This window comes from Prionailurus bengalensis, chromosome A3 (genome assembly GCF_016509475.1).
Source record: "Prionailurus bengalensis isolate Pbe53 chromosome A3, Fcat_Pben_1.1_paternal_pri, whole genome shotgun sequence".
Taxonomy (NCBI): domain Eukaryota; kingdom Metazoa; phylum Chordata; class Mammalia; order Carnivora; family Felidae; genus Prionailurus; species Prionailurus bengalensis.
Genome location: NC_057354.1, coordinates 119,370,927 through 119,393,814, shown reverse-complemented (window position 1 = coordinate 119,393,814; position 22,888 = coordinate 119,370,927). Strand labels below are relative to the sequence as shown.

At 55.6% G+C, this 22,888-nt stretch overlaps 1 protein-coding gene across 1 annotated transcript in view; it reads left to right on the top strand.

Annotated features, from left to right (window-relative positions):
• The first annotated feature begins 5,508 nt into the window (after nucleotides 1-5,508).
• Nucleotides 5,509-22,888, top strand: part of KCNK3 (potassium two pore domain channel subfamily K member 3) — a 34,953-nt gene continuing 17,573 nt past the window's right edge. The window contains exon 1 of the mRNA XM_043604346.1: nucleotides 5,509-5,838. Coding sequence (XP_043460281.1) covers nucleotides 5,556-5,838 — 283 coding nt within the window. The 5' untranslated portion in view covers nucleotides 5,509-5,555. The remainder of the gene's footprint in view (nucleotides 5,839-22,888) is intronic.

Genomic DNA, 22,888 nt, shown 5'->3' with positions numbered 1-22,888 from the left:
TGACAACACAGAGCCTGCTTGGGATTCTTTCTCTCCCCTCCCCAACCCCCATATTAAAGCTCATGCTCTCTCTCTCTCTCTCTCTCTCTCAAAATGAATAAATAAACTTTAAAATTTTTTTTTAAAAAAGGGAAGTGAAGGCCAAGTAGGCAAACCTGTGCGTTGCTGGGGAGAGTAAACACCAAGACAGGTGCACTGAGGACAGCCTGGCTGTGCTTAGGGACACTTGTGGGTATGCGTCCCAATGCAATTTCTCCACAGGTCCTCAAGGACACACGTGCCAGGAGGCTCATCTCAGTGTGGTATCCAGGACCAGAGATGGAGACCACCAAGGAAGCCCTCTCTAGGGGAAGGGATTCGCCAAACGTGGAGACTGTAGACTTTGGAGCAGGTTTTCTGCGAATGAACAAAGCAAGCCTGACCCCCCACAGCCACTCCGGGAAGACCGGTTGGTTCCCACTCTCACTAATAGGACAGGCAAGTCTGTACGCAGAGCTGCTCACCCAGCTCATCTGGGGCAGGACTAAGACAGAGCCAGGTATCCACCCCCTAGCACAGCGCTCTCTCCCCAACGGCTCCCACAGCCTCTCCTTTGTGAACAGCTGCCTTTTGTGTTTGGTTTGGGCTTGAGATGTTAAATAAATAGTGTCTCTTGACAAATGCAAGCCGGCTGCACTGGGACTGGTTACGCTCTGTAAATCCAGACTAATCCTCTGTGTCTCTCCCTCAGGGATACACCAAGAAACACCTCAGTCGTACCCGAAGCGCCCTGAATCCGATCAACCGGCCCCCGGCCATCAGAGGCCACGATTCCTGGTGCCGCTCTCCACCAACCGTGTCCCTGTCTGTGCTGCAGCTCCTGGGCCCACGAGGCCCCTCCCCGTTCTCGGGCCTCCATCTAGCTGGATCTTGAGATGGTTCTGGATACTCCTTCCTACAGCAAACCAGGGACCCTATCCCAAGGCCTTATCCCTGCTCTGCAGGAGCCTATGGGCTGGTCTAGACAAGATAGACCAGAATATCATGGGAGGCTCCGTTCCAGCTAGTAATGAATAGGGTCAGGATTTGAACCTGAGCTTGTCTGAGTCAGGGTCAGCTTTTTTACTCCCTACCTCACCCCTTTCCCCCATCCTCCAGACAAACTGGCCAAGGATGGGGGCCTGGTTCTGGAAAACAATGGACAGAGAGGGCCCTGGGCCCCTCATCCCTCACACCACATTCTTGGCCATTGCAGGATGAGCAGTTGTTAATCATAGGGCCAAGTCTGTCATTAACATCACAAAATGTCAGAGGGAGGGGACTCTTTGAGATAAGCAACTCTTTCATTCTACAGAAAAGGAAACTGGGGCACAGAGAGGCGATGTGAGTCTCTCAAGTCCACCAGCTAGTTGGTAGTTGGTTGTAGCTGGGACCAAACTCCAGGTGTCTAGACTCCTCTTCAGTGCCCTCTCCACATGCTTCCTTGGGCCTTAGGACACTCACATGGGTCTTGCCTTCTCTCCTTAAGCCAGGTAGGGCTTGCTCCAACTTTAGAAGTGTCTGTTGGCAAAGAGTCACAGAAGCAAATTGCGTGGGTTTTTCTCCCTCCAGACTCTGCTGTCCGTGCTCCTGTCCCCGCTGACACCGATCTCTAACCCCGCAGGTGTAGGAGGCTTTAAGGGCTTCACCGTGTACTGAATACACGACAAACATAAGAGCAACTCTGATGTGCAAAGCACCGAGCTCCCCACTGCGGCAAGGCGTGGCACAAGAAGGGACTCCACCCTGGAGAAGATAATGAGCCAGTGGGGAAGACAGATATTAAAGAACTGATCGATCTACTAGGTAAGAGGAACGTCTGCTGAATTGAAGCTTCGACCACGTGCTATGGAAGCCCAAAGGTGCTGGGGGTTCTGACTGGAGGTAACTGGGGAGTGCTTCACAGAGAGAGTGGCCCTTGAGTTGGGTTTGAAGCCTGAACAGGAGTTCAATAGACAAAAAATGGAGGAGTCGAGGAAGTACCAACATCCCAGCTTATGGGAGCCACATGAGTCAGAAGTAAAGCATGAAAGTACTTAGATGTGTCTAGAGCTTAGAGAGGAATGGTGTGGAAGATAAAGCTGGAAAATAATATGTGTATAATGTTGAGTGCATAATAATACACAGCAACGAATGATAGTTAAATTCTGTACCATTTATCCTACCTCTGATTGCGCCCTTTTCCTCACAAACTAAAGTCCTAAAAGCAGTGACTAAATCTTTTCACCTGATTCTTGGAATAACTAGCGAAGCAGAAGCGGGCCAGGAAGGTCATGGGATGTTATAAATGAAGGGAGCAGAGACATGTCCTGGTCCAAACCACTCCATTTATGGACATGCAAACCAAGGCCCAGGGAAAAAGAGTGACTGGCCCTGAGTCCCACGGGAAGCAGGTAGAAGAGACGGGACCCCAGCCCAGGCCCCCCAACTCTCTGCCCCATGTTCTCTACGCTGCATCAGATTCCAGAAAACAATCACACATGAGGCTGACCAGTATAATGATTGGAGGGATGTAAAATATCTCTTTCTAACCAGCCCAAGGCTTCCTCCACTGGAGTCACCAATGGAGTGGGAAAAAATAGAGCATGGAGAAGCCATCGCTGAGCAGATTTTGTCATTTATAAAAGACAGGATTGATAGAGATGCTTTCTGACACTTGGCCCTGGGCAGAAGGTGAGGCAGCCCCATCAGGGGTGGGGACGTACAGGCAGGCCACAGGAGTCCTGGACAGAGGGAGAGGTATAGGCTTCTAGATCTTTGGCACTATCCCACCTAGGTCAAGGGTGAGCTGATGGAACTCCTGTCTGCAGGACCCAGGGCCTTCTCAGAAATCTAGACCGGCACCAGCATCACTCCCCACCAACCAGTCTCCCCTCCTGAAGAGTAGAAAGGGAAAAGGGGCAGGGGAGTGAGAACCGAGCTGCCCTCCTGGGCTCCAGGCACGCCGTGGATGTGTTGTGTTCCCCTGGCAGCAGGTGTCCTGATCCCATATATATGGGGGCTACAGGAGAGACCCCAGCCACGGGACATAAGTCTTGGCCCCCTTTCACTCCCTGTGTGACCCTGAGCAACCCCCTTCCTATTCTCTGGGCCTCGGTTTCCTCATCTGTAACATGAGAGGATCAGGTTAGCTGATCTTTAAAGGTCCTTCCCGTTCTGAAGTGCTGTGAGAACAAGCTTCATCATAATTAATAATAAATGCCCTGCCCCTAAAGAGAGCTTTTTCCCTTTTCCAAAGCTCTTTCACTCATAATATCACCGTTCATCTGCCTAGCAGTCTGGCCTGGCAGCCAGAAGCAAGCAGACCCTGGACACACAGTCTTTCACACTGAAAACCAGGCCTCTTGAGCCTTGCTCATCTAGACTGCCTTTGGGGGGAGTTGGCTTCTGGGGTAGTGTGGCCAGGAGGATGGAACCTAGCTTGCACCCTCACCCCTAGGAACCCAGGAGAAGCAGCTCTTGTCTTCTAGGGAGCCAGAAGATGCCAAGGGGGAAGGCCTGAAATGGGCTGAGTAAACGACCAAGGGTGTGGGCCCAGGAAGTTTGTGTCAGATCAATGACTCTGGTATAATTACCTATCCCATTTACAGGTGAAAAAAACCTGAGGGTCCAGGAGTCATTATGGAGAAGAGAATGGGTTTGGAAGGCAGACTGAAGACCCTTCCTGCCGAACAACCTCAGACAATTCTCTGCACTGCCTTTTGCCTCAGTTTCTCTATCTATAAAATGGACATAACCATACCCACATTTCAGGATGGTGGTAAGACTAGAGCTAATAAATGTAACATGCCTAGCCTGACACACAGCAGATGCTTGATACATAGTCTTTGGATGAATGGTTGAAAGAAGCAGTGGGTTGGTGGTCTCCCTCAGAGAAGCATTAAAAGGCTCAACAGTGACAGGTCAGGCCCGGATGCGAGCAGATGGCGCTCCTGCTTCTGGATGGCTGCCTCCTCAACCCACCCTCAGTCAGGGGCCTGGGGCCTCTTCCATCCTGTCTCTCCTCGTGGCCCGTGCCAGGGTCCCGTGAAAGACTCTCTGACCCTCCTTGGCAATGGGATTTGCATTCCAATCATTCTGCTCACTCAGCCCATCCAAGTCTGGAGTTGTTTGAAGCTAAGTAAGGCCTGCGGGATCATCTGCCACGGCACCTCATCGAGGAGATAAGGAAGTGAGACTCTGAGAGGGGCAGTAACGCCTCATCTGAGGTCCCACAGCCTGCGCCTCCTCACCACCACTGCCACCATGTTGACAGAAGAAGAAACTGAGGCATAGAGAGGCCTCCTGGTCTTCAGCAAGCCTGGTCTGGGCTCCAGCTGCCCTATTCTGTTCGGTTGGGATGCCTGATGTTGATGTCCAGTGCTCTCTCTGGCAGCCCATCCCAAGCCCAGGCTGGCCCACTGGTGCAGGACAGGGGCTATGGATGTCTAGACAGCCGGATAACCGCGGGGGGAGCAGAGGAGGAGAGCCTGGGATTGAGTGCTACTGGCCTAGCCTCCCAGCCTGTGCTTTCTCAGCCAGTTCCAGGAGCCATGCTGACCTGGGAAGGGTCACATTTCATGAGAGCAGGGCTTTCCCTTGGGTGTTGGCCCACCGTGCCCAGGTCCACAGCTGCGCCCTGCTGTTTCTAAGACAGCGGTGGCCCCGGCACAGGGTGGGGGGGTGTGGCCTGGGCGGAGGGAAGCTTGGCTGAGTCCCAGTGCTGGCACTAATTCACTGTGTGCCCTTGCTTGTCACTCGACCTCTCTGCGCCTCAGTTTCCTCACCGACATAATAAAGGGCAGGACAGCGAGGCCCAAGGTCCCTTCCAGTTAAAGCATGCTGTGATTTCGGTGGAGGCTGGGGGGTGGGGGTCGCTCTGCCCGTTCCGTTTCCCTTCCTTCCTCTTCTTTTTCCGTCATCAATTTATCTCCAGCTACCCAGGTCTCCCTGTCTCTGTCGCTCTTTCTGTTTCCATCTTTCGCTCTCTGCCTCTCTCGCTCTGTATTTTTCTGCCTACCGCTTCTTTTACTGTGTCTGTGAGTCTACCTCTGGTTTTATCTCCCTATCTGTCACACCCCCCTCTGCCTCTTTTTCCTCTCTTTCTCTGTAGTTAGAGCCGTTTCTCTCTGTGTCTAGTTATCTCTTTCCCTGGGTCTCTCTCCCTCGGTCCTGCCCGGTCTCTCCGCGGCTCTCCCGTTCGCTCCCCCACCCCTCCCCCTCCGCCAGCCCCCCTCCTCCCTCCCTCGGCGCGTCTCCCCAGTCCTTATTTGGCTGGGCGGGAGGGCTGGCGGGAGGAGGCGGCCTGCGGGCGGGGGGCGGGGGGCGGGAGCGGGGCCGGGCGGAGGAGGGCGGTGGGTGGTGCTGAAGGGACAGCTCCGCGGCGGCAGCGGCGGCGGCGTTGGCGGCGGCGGCCCCGGGGCGCGGAGCGGGTGCCCGGCGCGGGGAGAGGCGAGCGCAGCCATGCCCCAGGCCGCCTCCGGGGCAGCAGCAGCGGCGGCCGGGGCCGGGGCGCGGGCCGGGGGCGCCGGGGGGCCGGCGGCGGCTCGGGCGGGACGATGAAGCGGCAGAACGTGCGCACGCTGGCGCTCATCGTGTGCACCTTCACCTACCTGCTGGTGGGCGCCGCGGTCTTCGACGCGCTCGAGTCGGAGCCCGAGATGATCGAGCGGCAGCGGCTGGAGCTGCGGCAGCAGGAGCTGCGGGCGCGCTACAACCTCAGCCAGGGCGGCTACGAGGAGCTCGAGCGCGTCGTGCTGCGCCTCAAGCCGCACAAGGCCGGCGTGCAGTGGCGCTTCGCCGGCTCCTTCTACTTCGCCATCACCGTCATCACCACCATCGGTAACTACTCGCCGACGGGGGGCGGGGACCCGGGGGCTGGGCGCCGTGTCCCGGGGTAGTCCCGAGCCGGCCAGGGCTGGGGGGATCCCCCGGAGAGGGTCTAGGCGCCGAACCCCGCGCTGCCAGAAACCCGAGTTCAGCCTGGCTTGTCTGCTCCGCGGGGACAGGACTCGGGGGAGGCGTCGATTCCTGGCTCCGGACCTGACTCTCTGGCCGGGCCAGCCCTAACTTGTCCCTGCCAGGCTGCGCGAGGGCCTCAAGGGACTCTGAAGTGTGTGAGAGGGGCAGGAACGACCGGCGGAGGCTGGGGAGGAGGGGTGTGGCCGGGCCAGGCCCTGGAGCAGAGAGCTGAGTGTAGAGCGGCGGGGAGCGCGCGACTCCTCCGTGTCCCTGGCAGATGGGCTTCCGCACCTTGGCGTGTCTACACAGGCTAGGGCTCCAGGGAGACGTGTGGATGCAGGTACTCCGGCACTCCGCGGCACTCCCGCCTACTCCCGGTGCCTGAAACAACCCGTAACTGCTTCAGTGAGTGCCGCTTGGAGTGTGTGTGTGTGTGTGTGTGTGTGTGTGTGTGTCCAGATCCCAGAGTTTGGGCAAAGCCAGCCAGTGCGTTTAATTTTCTTAGGGCAGCAAATCTGATGCTGGAAGCCAGATCCAGCTGTCTGCCTTCTCTGCTGTCCCAGGAAAACAGTCACCTCGCAGGAATGGCCTCAGTTCTCTTCTCCAAACAGCGGTGCAGCAGGCCACACACACACACACACACACACACACACACCCAGACTCTCTCACAACATAGACACGGGCACATGTACACACAGGTGCACACACAAGCACACACAAGACATACACAGGCACACGTACACACAAAGCACACGAATGGATACCCAGGAAAGGGATCTCCAGAGAGGCCCTTGACGTGCTATTCAAAAGTGTCCAGATAGGAGTAAACACCTTACTCGCTGCCCAGGACTCTGTGATTCCAGCCCAGCTCCATCACTTTTCCCACTATATGACCTTGGGCAAGTCCCTTCTCCTGTCTGGGTTTCAGGCTCACGCCCACACAATCAGGGGTTAGCCGAAATGATCTCAAGCATCCCTCCTAGTCCTGGCATGCTCTCAGCCCACCTTCCCCCAAAGCCCATTGGGATGCCTCCAGACCTCCATCCTTCCCATTCCTTCTCCTCTCTCTGGTCCCCCTCCTTGCCTTGGCTGAGCTCCCAGGGGCTCATTGCCACATGGCATAGCCCATGACAAGATGGCAGTGTTTTCCTGGGAGTCCACAGAAGTTGAGGGAGTAAAAGGCAGGACTGGACATTATTCCTGCAGTCTATCCACTTGGGACTGTGTCCCAAGGCTCCACTCCTCTCTGGGGTCCATGGGGAACTCTGCTATATAGTCTCTGCATTCCCCTCTTGGAAGAGGAAGAAAAGGGCCCCTGGAGTGGATAGGGGTACCTCTGAGTCCTGCTGACAGGGCAGAACAGTCGGACTCAGATCTGCCCCAAAAGAAGCCTCCCCTCCCCACTTCCCTGCTACCTGCCAAGGTTTCAGGAGCAGTGAACAAGCAAGTTAGGCCTTCCCCCCATCTCTTCCCCCATGTGGTACCTCTGATTATGTGTCCCCTTTCTTAGTCCCGTGGTCCCTAGGTCCACAAGTAACTTCCCAACTGACTTTGCCTGCACCTTCGTTCTCCCATGGAGCGAGCGCCCCTGGACAATGCCGCCAGAAAGAGTCTCCCCAAAGTGCAGCTCTGACCATACCAATACCCTCTCAGAGCCCTCAGTGACTTCCAGCTGCCCGTGGAATCTGGCCCATGCTCTTTATCCCAAATTTTAAGGACGTTCATACCTGGCACCAACTCTATGTGGGACTTCATTTCTCACTTCTTACTGGCATGATTCCTCCACTGCAGCCATGCGGTCTGTCTCCTGAGAACACCTTAAGCGTGCCTGTCTGGCACACCTTTCTCTCGGTCTTCTATTTACTTTGTCCAAGCCAATCTTGCAAGTCAAGCTCAGATCCCACTTCCTCCATGAAGTCTTCCAGACCATCTCAGGCCACCACTCTAGACAGCTACAGGACTTACTGTCACGACAACCTGGATGACACAGTGTGGGCTCTCTTGCCCCGTGTGGGCATGGTTATTTACATTTTAGGGGATGTGTTTTGTCTCTTTGACCACATACTGAATTGACCTCCACGTGGGCAGGGCCCGGTGGTTCCCATCTCTGTTCTCCCAGTGCCGCCGGCACAGTACCCTGCCCCACGCGTGAGCACTCAGAGAATGCTATCCATGGGCTTAAGGTGTGCAGAAATGAAAGAGTGTCCTCCTTCCCCTCTATCCCTGCCATTTCCCAAAGTGCCTGTAGTCCTTACCAAGAGAGATGCTAAAAGCTGGGGGTAGAGGCAGACAGAGTGCAGTTCTGGTGATATTTGTTGATACAGTGCTGGGCAAGAGGAAAGACAGCATCAAAGCACCACCCTAGTTCTGTGGGGGCCCCAGAAAGGCACTGCCCACTTCCTGCCCCACCCAGCCATCCCTGGCTTTTTGTCACCTCTCTCTCTGGCTACGCCATCTGGCTGGAAACAGTCCACAGGGGCTCTGCTCTAAGAAAAGCCTGTCTGGGCTGTGATCAGATGGCTGGAATGGGCCCTATATTAAGCTGATCTTGACCCAAAACTCAAAGGCAACAGCCTCTGTCCACCTGATCCCTCTGGAGACCCACATAGGTCTCTCAAGGCACCAGGACTCACACTGGGATAGGAAAATGACAGAACCTGCCACTTAGTGATCACACTGCACTCCCATCTCACCTCTTGAATCTCAGCCTTCACCACTCAGGAAAGTTGCCAGGGCAGGCATCGTTAGCTCCGTGGCATAGATGAAGACACGGAAGGGAAAGTAGGGGAAGGGACTCCCCCAAAGCCACGCAGCTGGTGAGCAGCAGAGTTAGAGCAAGAAGCTAGGTCTTCTGACTCCAAGCCCAGTGCTCTTTCCCTGCCGGTCTCTTGGCTGCTTCTTCTGCTTCCATATGCTGTGAAGCCCGGAGCCAGCTGAAATTGGCATGGCCAAGACGTGCTCAGTGATGCCAGCTTGCAGGGCGCTCCTGGGCAGCCCTGATTGGTCGAGGGTCGGCAGGGTCTGAGTTAGTCATTCACCTGGTTAGTCACAGTCTCCATGAGCTGCAAGGATTCCTCCAGCTCCCTCGTCCCTGGCCTCCCAGCCAGGAAACCCTTCCTTTGTGGTGCCCTAAGTTCATCAAACGCAAATGGAAACTCTTTTCTGGGAAAGCTTAACCTCTCTAGCTGTTGAGTCATTAAACTCCTCCGGGGCCCCAGCCCCATCTATTCATAGCCCAGAGGCTGTCAGAGCTGGAAGGGGACTCAAGATCAGCTCGTGCCACCCCCTCCTCTTACAGATAAGGAACCAGAGAGGTGACAGGAGTCACACAGCCAGAAGTTAGCAAAACCTGACTTCCCGGTCTCTGTTCCTTCCACTTGTTCAGGACGACTCTTTACTTATTATTATGACTAGGAGCGGTAACAGCAACAATAATAATAGCAGCCACGATTTCTTGTCTACTCTTTGTCGGGCTCTATACCCTCTCGTTGGATTCTCTCACCAATCCCTCCAGAGGAGCATTATATGACCCCCACTTTTCAGCAGAGGAACCCAGGGCTCTGTGTGTAGATGACTCACCCATGGCCTTGTGACTTGAAAGTATGGCACCTGCCCAGATTCAGCTGGGCCTCTTTGACTCCCAGGCCCTGGGTTTTCTGCCAGTTCTTTCTCAACTTCGAGAACCCAGTCCAGACCCTTAGATCTTGAGGGCACCGAGGCGACAAGGCTTGTCTTCTCCCCTGGCAAATCCCTTCCCAGGCGAGTGCCTCTCACTCCAGCGCCCCGCAGCCAGCCTGCTGCTCCCTGCACCCCGGCCGCTGACCAACCCAGACCACGTGGCAGAGTGGTGCCCGGCACCGGGCCCCAGCTGAGACTGCCGCGGGCTCACAGGTGCTGTGCTCCCATGTGGGCCCCCGTAATCCTCGGGGCTCTAAGGCAACGAGAGGCCAGGTGATTGATTAGCTGATGGAGCTGGGGCAGAAAACCTTCTGTTCTGCTCTCTCCTCAGCTTCCGGCCTGTTCTCAGCTGAGCACAGGCTCCCATCACCCACCACGTGGCCTGGGAGTCCTTAGATTGTGAACTCAAGCAGGCAGCTCATGAAGGAACCTGTACTTTTTACATCTTTCCAAGAAGGAGGAAAGTACAGAAGTGACCTGCCACCCTCTACATCCCAGAGTCCTCCGATAAAAGAGTGAAAGGAGACATCAGCAGTCATCCAAACACCCAGAGAGGTGCAGGTACAACCCTGATTAGAATCGAGGTCTTTGGGAGCCCCCACTGGAGTTCCCTCCATCACCCCAGCCTATTCCCCTCACGACCCACCATCTCTCTTAGCACCGAGACCTCTGGTTGCTTATCACTCCACTGTTCCCAGGCCTCTGTTGGCTTGCCGGGGTGGGGTGGAGGGGCAGCCCAGCCTGGACTGGTCCTACCACCCACTTTCAATCAGCAATTCCCTCCTCCCTGCCCACAGGCCACCCCTCTGCCTTTGCTGTGGCGGTGTAGGAAGGTGGGCCAGAGCGCCTGGGTTCGTTTCTCGACCCACCTCTCCACTCACCTCCCCACCCCCCACCACTAGTTATGCGATCTTGAGCAAGTTACTTAGTCTCTCTGAGCCTGTTTGGTCATTTGCAAAATGGGGAGAAGAATATCTGCCTCCCGGGATTAAAAGGATAATATAGAGGAATGCCTGGTACAGAGCAGGTACTTAATAAGCAATATCTGCAATGATGAGTGAAATTAACATTATTTTTCATGTATGATCACTAATACTCCCCACACAGAAGGGAACTGCTTGGTTTCCCAAGGATTACCAAGACCACAGCCACCTCTGCTCCCTCCTAACAGGTAGGGGACAGGGGGTTGGGGACCAGAGGCTGCCACATCCTTCCTTCCCTTTATTCTCCTGATCCCACTCTCCCAGCCCAGGCTTTCCAGATCCTCACCCATGACTGGAGTCCACCTGACATCCAGGCTCAGAGGCAATGCTCCCTCCTTTGAGCAGGCAGACCCTGGCAGAAAACCAGCTAAGGACAGTGAGGCACACAGTAGTAGGAGAACCTGCCCTGGACTGGAGCGAGGAAGCAGAAGTTCAGCTCCACTTAGCCCAGCTGCTGATCCTCTGTGACCATCAGTTTCCTCATCTACAAAGAGGGTGTATTTGATCAGAGGTCCTTCTGACTGTCATGCCTCCTACCTAAGTGTCCCATTCCCACCCATCACGGTTGGGGGACTGGAGACACGGAGGGAGTGGGGGCAAGAATAGGACGGAAATAGAAGACACACGCCTGGCCACAGTGGGGACAGGACAAACACAATAACTATTTTCAAAGAAAACATAAACAAGCACAGATGAGTGTAGTGCAAATCACCACCATAAACAGCTTTCAGCTGGCAGCACAAACGGTGAATCTGCGAGTCAATTTTGTAATAAAAAAAAAAAAAAACGTAAAATGATTTCCCTGCAGCCAGCCAGCCAGCAGCAAGGGAAAAGACCCAGGTTCTGACGGAGATCATTATCAGAGACCCAGATGGGCACTCCCTCACCCCCCCATCCCTGCCCTGGATGCAGGGAACTGCTGTGTGTCCATAACACGTCAGGCAGTGTCTGGGGCACTTGTCACAGCCTGCATTCCCACTGCCGCCCTGAGAGGGCAGGCGTTATCATTCTGTATCCCGGCAAGGAAAGGGAAGCTCAGAGAGGTTCCAAAATTGGCCCGGGACGCTACAAATATAAAATGATAGTGCCAGGGCTCACTCCCAGGGCCGTAGGGAGTATCTTTTCACAGAGCCATGCAGCTCCCCGCCCCCCAGCACCCCCGCCCCTGGAACGTCTGCTGCCCCTTCTGTACGCACGTCACAAATGATGTAGGATGGGTGCCAGGGTCCAGCTGTGGCCTCAGCTTCAGGATCTCTAGCCCTCAAGAGTATTTAGCCCAGAGAGAAATCAGAATTTTAGCTCCAACCCTCTTATTTCACAGGGTGGAAACTAAAATTCAGATGGGAGAAGGGGCATGGTCAAGGCTGCAGTTATTGTCAGAGCTGGCCTTGGAGCCTCCCTTGGTGTTCTTGCCCCCCTCCCACCCCCCACCCCCCGTAGGCTCTTAAATAAAAGAGCAAGCTGCCAGCCAGCCTGCTCTGCTTGCCCTGGGTCTCCTCCTGACCCGCCTGTTAGCCTCTGGCCATCAGACAGCCACATGACAAATGCCTTTCTAGGCTGTTGTCGCCGTGGAGAGAGCAGTCAAGGGTCCCAGTGATGCCGCTGCCTCCCCACTTGTCCACAATTCCTCGTTGTGGACAACTGCGTTGTCCCGAAACTGAGGTCCCGGGCAGCTCCCGGAGACGCATCCCGCACCCTCACCTGGAGCCACCCCACCCCAGGCTACTGCCACAAGTCACACCTTCCCCTTCCCCTTGTCCAGAGCCGGCCTCCGCTGCCATCTAGAGCAAACAGCTCCAGTCCTCCTGGTCCTGTGGCCTCCTGGGATCCCTGCCAGGCGGGGGCCCACCTCCCACCCTCCACCCCCACAAAAACTGCCTCCTCACTGTCCCTGATTCCCAGTGACACACAAGGACTCCTTAGTGAGGGGACACACGGCTGCTGGCAATTCAAAGCAGGAGCCAGGCCTGGGAGCTAGAAACGGGGTTCTTTCTCTCTCCTTAGACAAATCCTTCCAGCTCTCTCTCTCGCTTCTGCTGCCCCTGAACTCACAGGAGGAGCAGACACTTCCCTGGTGTGCCTCAGTCTTCCCATCTCTACAGAAGAGATGTTCCGCAGGGGAACTAAAGAAGCCCTGCTCAGCAATGTGGAGCCACTAATGGTTTGCAAACACCGCTGTGTAGGGAAAGACCTGGTTGATCTTATTTAAACGCAGAATCTGAACCAGTAGGTCTGGAGTGGGGGCCTGAGATTCCGCATTTAGAAATGCAGAAACCCCCAGGGGACACTGATGCTGTTAATTCATTGTCCGCACTTTGAGCAGCAAGGATCTAAACAACCTGGAGACCTGGGAATAGACATGAGGTGTAGACTGTGGTTTTAAGGACGAGAGTGTGTAGAACTGGAAAAATCCCTAGATATCTGGTTGTGGAGCATCAGAGCCAATGGCCTCAGAGCCGGTGGATCCCTACTCTGAGGCCGGAGCGGGGCTGCGGCTTGCCCCGCAGGACAGGAGCCCTCCGTGGAGCCTAGGTGGGGCCCCGAGCTGTGCGGTCACGCAGGTGGGGGAAAGTGAGGAGGGGAGTGAAGAAGGGCTTGTCCCCCTGGGAAAGCCTGAAAACAGGTGTCTGCTGTCCTCAGCTCATCCACCTGGGAAGCTCCTTAGATCCATGGACAATGGGTGCCCTGGAGATTAAATGACCAAGTGGGAAACTGGCTTCTCCCTCATGGAGACTACCCATAGTCCCAAGCGGCGGTGCAGCCTCCAGTCCCCATTAGAAGAAGAGGTTTGGGAGCATTTCTTCTTTTAAGAACCCCAGCTTCCTGTGGGCTGGGATCCAGACAGCTAGGGCCCACAGAGGTCCCCAGGCCCAAGGTCCTCTGGCTACTAGATACACTGTCTCTGCCGTAAGCGACAGTGTGGAATGTAGCTGGCAGGTGAAGGCCAAACTTTTAAGAGAGACATCAACAACCTAGGAAACAGTCAGAGCAAGGGAAGAGCATGTCAAATGAGGTACACTTGATGGGGACAGGCGTGGAAAGCAGGCATGCTGCCTTCAAATATTTGCTGGGCTATTGCAAGATTAAAGACCCGACCTCAGGCTGCTTGGGCCCAAGGGGTTGAACCAGCACCAGGGGGTAGAATCCATAGAAAGACTTGATTAAATCCAATCTAAGGAGAACTTGCTAAAGTTGCAGCTGACCAAAGATGGACTGTGCTGCCTCGAGAGGCGGTGAGCTCCCCATCACAGGAAGCATACAAGAAGACACTGGATGGGCAAGCTGCAGAGGATGCCTGTATCAGTCAGGGTTCAATCAGAACCAGTAGAAGAGATATATTACAGGGAATTGGCTTACATGACGGTTGTGGCTAGAGTAGACCATCAGGACAGACAAGCTGGAAGTCTTTCCAGCAGCAACCCTAGATTAGTGTTTGATCAATACCTAAGGCAAGTAGATACATTAAAAAGATCACTGGGGACTAAAATAAATAGCTTTTAAAATTCTTCCCGACCTTGAGATGCTCTGATTTCTTGATCTTTAAGGGGGCAGCCTGGAGAGCCCAAGTACCCAAAGTGGACTCAGCCGTGTCCTGGGGGCCCCCAGGGCCTCCGGATCACCTTCCAAATAGAACTGTCTTTAGCCTTCATTTCAGTTCAGTTTACCAAAAATCACTGAGGTCTTCTGAGTGCTAGGCACGGTACTTGCCACCAAAAGAATAGAAAACTAAGACCCAGCTCCTGCCCCAAGGAGCCTCTGGTCCAGTGGCATCCTGAAACCACAAGTTGAATGTTATCCATGCTAAATCCTAGTAAAGTGACTCAAAATAGGGATCTGAGAAGGCTTCCTGGAGCAGGTAGCACTTGAGGGAGTTTGAATGAGGAGTGAGGACTCTAGTAGGTGACGATGGGCAGTGAGAACTTTCTGGATGAGGCAATAGCATGAGACAGTCTGAGGGGCATGAATGTACCCAAAGAAAGCGGCAAGGGCAGATCCTAGAAGGATAACTTCTGGACTCTGGTGGGTGGACTTGATTAAACCACTGGGTGCCCCATGACCCTGGATGAACCAGTGGATCACCTTAGTTCAATAGTAGGTACCTCCATGACCTTGGTTGAACCCGAGGGTGCCCCAAAACACAGCTGAACAAGTGGCTGCCCCCAGGATTCCAGTTGAACCACAGGGTCATGAACCTGAATCCCAACTGTCTCCCTTCACCCTCGCCCTGGTCACCCAGCAGACCTCAGCCCCCAGGGAAGTCCCTCCCTCCTGTCACCACACTTCCTTTTCTGGGCCACAGGGCCACTCGGGAGCCCAGACCAAATCCAGTTTTATGGATGGTATGCAGGAGCCCCAGGGCAGCACTGAACTGAAGGAGATGATACTGTCACACAACACTGTGTGGACATCTTCTGCATGGACAGCCCCAGACGCCAGCTCTCAGACCCCTTCACTCTCCTTGAGACTTCGCAGCTTGGCATGGACTCAGTGTCCCTCTTCAGGAATGTGTAGGGCCTCTCCCGACCACAGCCCCAGTGCAGAAATAACCATCTCAGAAACATCCGGACAGGCACATTCCAGCCCTCCAGCCACAGGACCATCTGGGGGGCTCTCTCCAGTGACCCAACTGTCAGGCCCCAGTGGAGCAGCCAAGAGAGAGAGAGAGAGAGAGAGAGAGAGATGCCAGACTCCCATACAGGAAGCAGCTCTCTCCTCTGGGATGGATCCAATCATCCTCCTAGTGTAGAAGGGCTCCCTGGGATCTTGGGGGCAAGCGGGGGTGCAGGCAGTCGCAGGCAGGAGGAAGCCTCCGATTGATGCACCAGGGGGGTCTGCCCTGGGCCACTCCGTCCTGATCTTAGACCTGATGAGAAGCAGCCACTCCCCACAGAGCCTGCCTCAGTTTCCACGGTTAGGAACCAAAGCTGCCATTAGCTGGGAGGTTTCTCTGGGCTGAGCCTGTGACACGATCACCTCACGCGATCCTCACAGCCAGTGGCACTGTCACAATCCCCATTCTGCAGACCAGGACCCTGAGGCTCGGAGGAGTTAGGGAGGGCATGCAAATGCACACTGCTGGCAAGTGGCAGAACAGGGATGTGTAAAGCACGCACAGCCCTTGGCGTATAGAGCACTTGTTCATATAGTATCTCTTCTGAGGGTCCTGTGGACCCAGAATCACGGGTATCATTACTCCCACTTTGCCAATGAAGAAACCAGACTGGAGAGCATAAGGTCACTTCCTACAATCCTAAGCCAGTGATGTGGGACCAAGAGTCAAATCAGGACCCCTCCCCAAACCTAAACCACCCTCTCCCCCAGAACACAAATGCCCTCGCCTCCTACACAGTGGCTAAAGGTGGGTTATTCCCATGACACGGATGTGGGGACATTGCAGATGCCAGCCTATGGAGGGCAGAAAGGGAAATATTGGGGGGGGGGGGGACAGTTGTCACTGGGTGGCCTTAGTTTCACACATTTGCCAAAGCCATCTTTCTGAACAGGATGGGAGCCCAAGACTAGAAATGAGAACAGAGTGGCGGTTCTTAGGAGTGGCCAGTGAGTGAGAGAGGGGGCTTTGCCAGGGGCCACTTGGGCAAGTCACCTGCTTCCCAGTGTGTAGGGACAGGTGAGATGGCCCCTGCGTGCCGAGTAGGACACTTGTCCCCAGTAACAGCTGGTGTTTGGAGCCAGAGTGATGGGCGTCAGGGCCTGACTTAATTCATTAGGCCTGAGCTAAGCCCAGGAGCCTGGAAGTTTTAGAGTCCCCCAGCGAAGGGTCTGCAGCCAGGTTTGGGAAGCACAGGAGAGAGGAGAAGTTATTAGAATCAGCATTCTGTACTTTGGAGGCTGGGCCACTTGCCAGCCAGCCTCTAGCATTTTCTTTCTGGGTTTCCTTGGTACTTAAGAAACATTCAAGGGATGGCTAAAGAAGAACCTTTGGAGTTTGCAAGCCAAAGCTCCTGGGGCGAGCCAGGTGGCGGAGACAGCAGGAGTCCGTGGGTGGCCCCAGGAGAAGGCGGCACCCCCCCTCCAGGTAAAGGGGACTGAGAGTCTTAGTGGGGTCCTAGGGACAGGCTCCACCTTCACGGCTTTAGCTCTCAGGCTGCTCTTAACCCCAGGGAAGGGAATCAGCCCCAGCGAGGCCTGTCAGCCATGTGAGCATCACTCACCTGCGAACAAATCGGGGGGCTTTGGTCCAGCTGAGCCACGTGACTCCCTCTTCAATATGACCTTGCATCATGGGTTTTCCAACAGTGAGGGTTAAACATGGTAAGACCCTCTGGGGCCGCCCTTGGTCCTTGATCCACCTCTAGGTGGGGCCAGAGAGAGAGAAACCTGGACCCAAATTCAGTGGCAGGCCTCCTTCCCTAGGGTGTCACACCCAGCTCAGTGCCCCAGAGTTGGAAACACTCGTCTTCCGTGGGACCAAAGAGGCCCTGAGGTCCCCTGCCTGCCCCTCAGAGTCAGCCACTGGGTTCATGGAGGTGGGCTATGGGTCCTTTCTCAGAGCTGTGGCTAACGACAGCTTACTGCAGTTGAGTAAGGAAAGTGGGACACACGATCCCCTCCATGTTTCTCAGTTCTCTGGCTGGGAGACCCACAGCAGGTCACATCCCCCCGGCCTTATCCATGAGGGACCGGACTGGTGTGTCCGAGCCCCCCCATATAGCTCTGACCGTCTGTGTTGGACCTGCTCCTGGCCTCTACCTCCAGCCCTTCCTAAGAAGCACACAGGGTGACACGCTTGTCCCCACTTCACCCCATGCTGGCTGAGCCCTGGAGGGACTTCCTCTGTGTCAGTCCCAAGAATAGAGCTCTGTACAGGACCTCCAAGTCACCCCTTTCGGAAAGAGAGCATTTCTGACTGTGGCCGAGGCCGCGCTTATCAGCAGAGCAAGTCTGCTGTCCCAGCCCCTGGGACAGCTGGAATGCAGGAGCCTCCCACCGGAAAGGGCGGCACCCCGGCTGGAGCTCCCACAGTAGTCCGTGGGTGGGGTGTGGGAGGCAGTCACGGTGCTGAGAGCAGGCTGACCCCAGCCAGCGCCGTCTGACAGGGGGTGGCCAGGAGAGAGGCTGCAGGGTGAGCTCAGGGCGCTGACGCTGGCATACTTGTGCAGAACAAGGGCTCAGCTTGGCAGTGGATGGCATCGCAGCGAGCCCTGGGGTCCTCGGGATTCTTTGAGAATCACTGATTCGGTGCAACACTTCTCTCTTCCAGACGAGGAGACGGAGATGCAGGGCGGGGGCGGAGGGAGCTGGAGAGTGAACCAGAAGTTCACAGAGCCAGTCCTCAGACCCAGCCTCCCGGCCCTTTCCACTCCCTCAGTATGCCCGCACAGTCATCCCTCAGCTCCCTCTGGTTCTCTGAGCATTTTCCATGTGTCAGGCACCACTCTAGGCCCCAAAGGCTCAGCTCCTTACAGTGTCTACAGTTGAGAGGAAGTAGGTAGGTGTACCCAGGGCCATGTGGTCACAGGTAAACAACGTCATCTCACTGGTAACAAGTGCCAAGAGACAGCAAAACAAGAGGATGTGGCAGAGACAGGGATGGGCAGAGGGTTCTAGACGATGCAAAAATCAGGAAAAGCCTCTGGGGGGCAGAAGAGGGAGGGACAGCAAATGCGAAGTTGCCCGTGGGCCACAGTTGGGCATGTTTGAGGAAGAGCGCAGGAAGGGCAGTGAGCTACAGCATACTGAGCCAGGGGGAGGAAGCGTGGAAGGGTTGGGTCTTGCAGGGCCATGGAGGCCACGGTCAAGAGCTTGGATTTTGCTCAAGGTGTGACGGAAGTCACTGGAAGATTTTAAGCGCTGTGTTGTGTGATATGACTAAAGTTTTTACCAGATCCCTGTGGTAGGGGTCGGGGGAGGTCAGGTGGTTGTAATTCAAGAGGGAAGCAGGGAGACCTGCCAGGCTTCCGGTGACCTGAGAGAATGAGGGTAGGTTGGACCCAGGTGAAGACTGTGGACGTGGTGAGCAGGCGTGGATTGAGGGCATGCGTTGAGGCAGAGTGGCCGGACCTGATGCGTGTGTTGGGGAAGAGGAGGGTGGGAGAGGACTGTACGCCTCAAGGAAAGAGGATAGTCAGGGGTGGCCTTTGACCTAAGCAACCGGATGGAGGGTGAGCATTGTCTGAGACGGAACGTAAAACCTGGAGGGTAACAGGTTTGGTAAAGAGATGAGATTCGAAAACTTCTGTTTTCAGACCTACAAGTTAATTTGCAGATGCTTATTACCAGCCCCTGTGGGCAGTTAGATAGACAAGTCTGCAGCGCAAGGGAGAGGTCAAGGCTGAAATACAAATCTGGGAGTTATCAGATGGAAATAATATTTAAAGTCACGAGGCTAGATGAGATCACCTGGGAGGAGCGGGGAGCAGGGGAGAAAAGCCCAGGGCCAGCAGCACCACCACCGCCCCCAACACGGGGAGGGAGGGAGAGCAGGAAAGGGGGCCTGCCAGACACTGGAGAGGAACCTGGAGACCAAGAGCAGTGTTTCAGGAGAGAGGGAGCTGTCAGCTGCCAGCTGCTGCTGGGAAATCAAGTCAGATGACCGCAGGGAAACCACCAGTGCAATTGGCAGCCTGGCGGCCATGGGAGACACTGACTATGAAAACAGAGGGCCACGTTCAACAGCTTGTTCCGGGAGCAGAAGGTGGGAGGGGCGACTTTTGTATCTGTGGAGCTGGAGGTGGAACAGGGGGACCAGGTTTCAAGAGAGGCAAGGGAGAGAACGCACGGCCGTCACGGCTCCCCGTCTTCAGGCCTTTTTCATAAATGCTTCGCAAACCCTCCTGCAGAGGCCCGTGAGCAGTTATCATTATGTCCATTATGCAAACGAGGTCCAAGTTCCAGCTCAGTTATCAGCTCAGGGCTCCCAGCCAGGGATCCAGTCCAGGCCCATCTGCCCCCAAAGCCCCTGCTTGTCGTGCAGCAGCCCCCCAACCGGCCCCTGGTTCTGCCAGTCTCTCCTTGCTGCTGCCTCCCCCGTCTGCCCCGTCGGCCCCACCTCCCCATCCATCCTTGTCCTTTGATCGTTTCTGCCGGCTTCCAGCAGTCTTGGCCTCTGCCTCCCTCCTCTGGGTGAGCTCTGCTTTTTCTCTTTGATCCGGCAAGTCCGTCCTCAGCTGTGTCCTCAGCTGGGCCCTGTGTCCCTCTCCCTGTCAATGCAGGATGTCCTCACACCTCTTCCCAAAGGTGGGGGGTCTGCAAGCACAAGGGCCTTGGGGGAGCCCGGGTATGTGGGATGGGAGTGTGGTTCCTGCCCACCCCGCAGCTGCTGCTGGGGGCTCTTCAGGCCGGGCCCAGCTGCAGTCCAGTCCCCACTTAGCACTGAGGGTCCCGAGATGCGAGCTCACAGGCCACAGATGCACGTGGAGGCAGCCAGAAGTGGGCAGCTGGAAGGGCCAGGCATTCTTACCCTGATGGATCAAGACGGGCCTCAAAGTTCTTCTCAAGAGAATGGGACACATGGGAAGCGGTGGTCAGGAGTCCCAAATAGGGCGACATAGCTGACAAACCGAGCCACCTGGCTGCCACCACATGCCTCCAGAGAAGAGCGGGACTCAGGACCTCAAAGTCCCTTTTGGAGCCAGATGATTCCGGCGGAAAGTCACGAGGCAAGGCCTAGAGACAAGTAAGGTAGAGAGGAAACCTGCCAGGACCTGGGCCACGTCACTTTCCACCCAGCCTGGCTGCTCTCCTCCCCACCCTGCCTACATCCTGACCCAGACGAAGGGAGGCCCAGAGCCCCCTTCAGCTCCTACCTCGGATTCTGAGGCCCTGCCCGCCCCCGGCTGTGCTGTGACCCGCCTCCCAACTGGAAGAGATGAGCAGAGGGGACACGCAGGCACCACGGGGCCCAGCCACTCCCCAAAGCCCTGACAGGGGGCTGTGGTAGTAATTAGCTTCTCACACATCCCCGGGGTTATTTTTAAGCCTCGTTCTTCCCTGGTTTATTTTTAAAGTAACACTGGCACGCGGCTGGCCAGCTGCCCTTCCCAGGTGCCGTGCCGATTTGGGCCAGGAACGGAGCAGGGCAAAATGCGTCCCTCCCCTGGGGCCCCCCACCGGGTGCCAGAGTTAACCAGCCCCTCACTGGATGGCAAGGGAAGTTCCTGCTGCTCTGAAAGCCCAGGTCCAGCCTGGGGCGAGCAGGTGGGCTGGCGGCGGGAGAGCCCGCCCTCCTCCCGCTCGGCCAGAAAACTCTCACATCTCTGTCCTGCCACTGATGCACATGCTCCATGACCTCGACCAGGTCAGCTCACCTGCCCAGGCCTCAGCTTCCTCACTGCTCAGCTGGGAGAGTGATAGCCATACCTGCCTCCCTGACTGTCAGACACTCAGAAAGAGAGTGAGAAACTGAAGCAAGGCTCGAGCATACAGGAAAGCACTGGGATGAACTCTCCATGCAGCCGGGCTGCCCCCCACTGTCCCACTAAACTCCCTTGAAGCCCTGCCTCTCCCCCCTGGGCGAGTGACTCCTCCGTGAGAGGCTCCTCGGTTCCCTTCACCTCTTACCCACCTGCCCGGAGACCAGCCTTCCACATTTGCAGCCTGGCCGAGCTCTGATCCAGGCTGCCCGGGGTGCAGGGGCAGCTGTCAGGCTGCTGGTGGCCATTACAAGGCTTCTGCTTGGGATGGGGGTGGAGAGGGCAGAGCCCCCACCCCCACCACCCCCACCCACCTCCTCCCTGGCAGCCTTCCAGAGAGTTCAGCTATGGAAAAGCACTGCCAAGGGTGAGCTCCAAAACACTTTCCTCAGCTCCAGAGCAATAGCTAAGCCTGGAGAGGTATGACATATGGTAGAGGACACCGAAAGGCAGGTTGAAAGTTTGGGCTTCTTTCCCTGTAGTCAATGGGGAGCCACAGGAGGTTTCCGAGTGGAGGAGTGACATTTTGAGCCAAAAGCAGGTTTTTACACAGAGAGCAGAGCGGGGCATAATCTGGAAGTTGGGGTGGGGAAGATTAGGGAAGGGGCTGGAAAGCTGCCAAGGAGGTCAGGAACCACTGCCCAAGCCCAGACTGCAAAGGGTGAGGGCCTGGATGACTCTGGTGGCTAAAGGAACAGAAGAAAAGGACAGGACTAGGAGGACTAGGACAAGGTGTGCAGGGGAAAAGAGGAAGGGACGGTGTTCAGTCTGGCTAAGGAATGAGCACATTAACAGGAATCGGGCAGCACAGAGAGAGCCAACATGGGGCAGAAGGGTGCTTTCGGGTTGTCACAACAAGCTCGGGTGTCCCAGTTCAACCACATAGAGCATGGAGTGGAGCTGGAGGCAAGTTCTTGGCGGCCCGCTCTGGGAGCCAGCATCAGAGCAGCTCATGCAAAGTCCTGCCCCACTCTTACAATCAGGGTGCAGCGGGTGAGATGCAAAGGACCAGCAGGAGCAGGAGAGTGGAGTGTCCACAAAGGCGGCGGAGGAAGACTGGCCATCGGGGATGAGCGTGGCCAGAATATGAAGGACAGTAAGGATGCCAACATCCAAGACCCTGTGTGCGGTTGTCCAGGTTGTACACTGTCCAAAAGAATCCAGCTGATGGGTTAGGAAGCTGAAGTTCAACATGCTCAGCAAACTATGCACTCCCAGAGGCTACATCCAGCCAGAGGGGCCCTTTTTTATTTTTTTTTTTTTTTTCTAATTTATTCTGGAGTTGCCACACAGGTACGGACGGCCCTGTGCCATGGGGTCTGACACTCAGGAAATTCCTGAGGTTTTCACCAAGAGTGGTCTTGGTGAAGTGGGGGCAGCTAAAGGGGTGAGAGGGGAGGCAATTCTTGGGGGAAGTAAGACCAAGGAAAGAGCATGGTAGGCCTGTCTCCCTCCCTTTAAAAAAACAAACAAACAAACAAACAAACTTGCGGCCAATACTGAGACACTAGGAGAGGACAGTTTGAAAATACCGCCAAATGGGGGGCCTCCAGAAACAACGCCAGGAGGAAGAACCCAGGACCGGGGCAGAGTGCAGTCAGGGGGTCGGCCTTGGGAAGGGAGTCTCTCCTCCTCTGAATGGGAGAAGCTGGAAGGGAGCAAGGCCCACAGAGAGAACAGGAGAAACAGTATGGGGAGGGCCTCACTCTGCCATGTTTTAGATGTATGACCTTGAGCAAGTCACTGAACCTCCCTGTGGCTCAGCTCCTGCATCTTTAAATGGTAATAATAATAGTACCTACCAAATAGGGTTGTTTGAGGATTAAAAGAGGAGCATGTATTAGCTCGCTTAGAGCAATGTGGCACGTGGTAAGCACCATATAAAAGTCAGCTAGT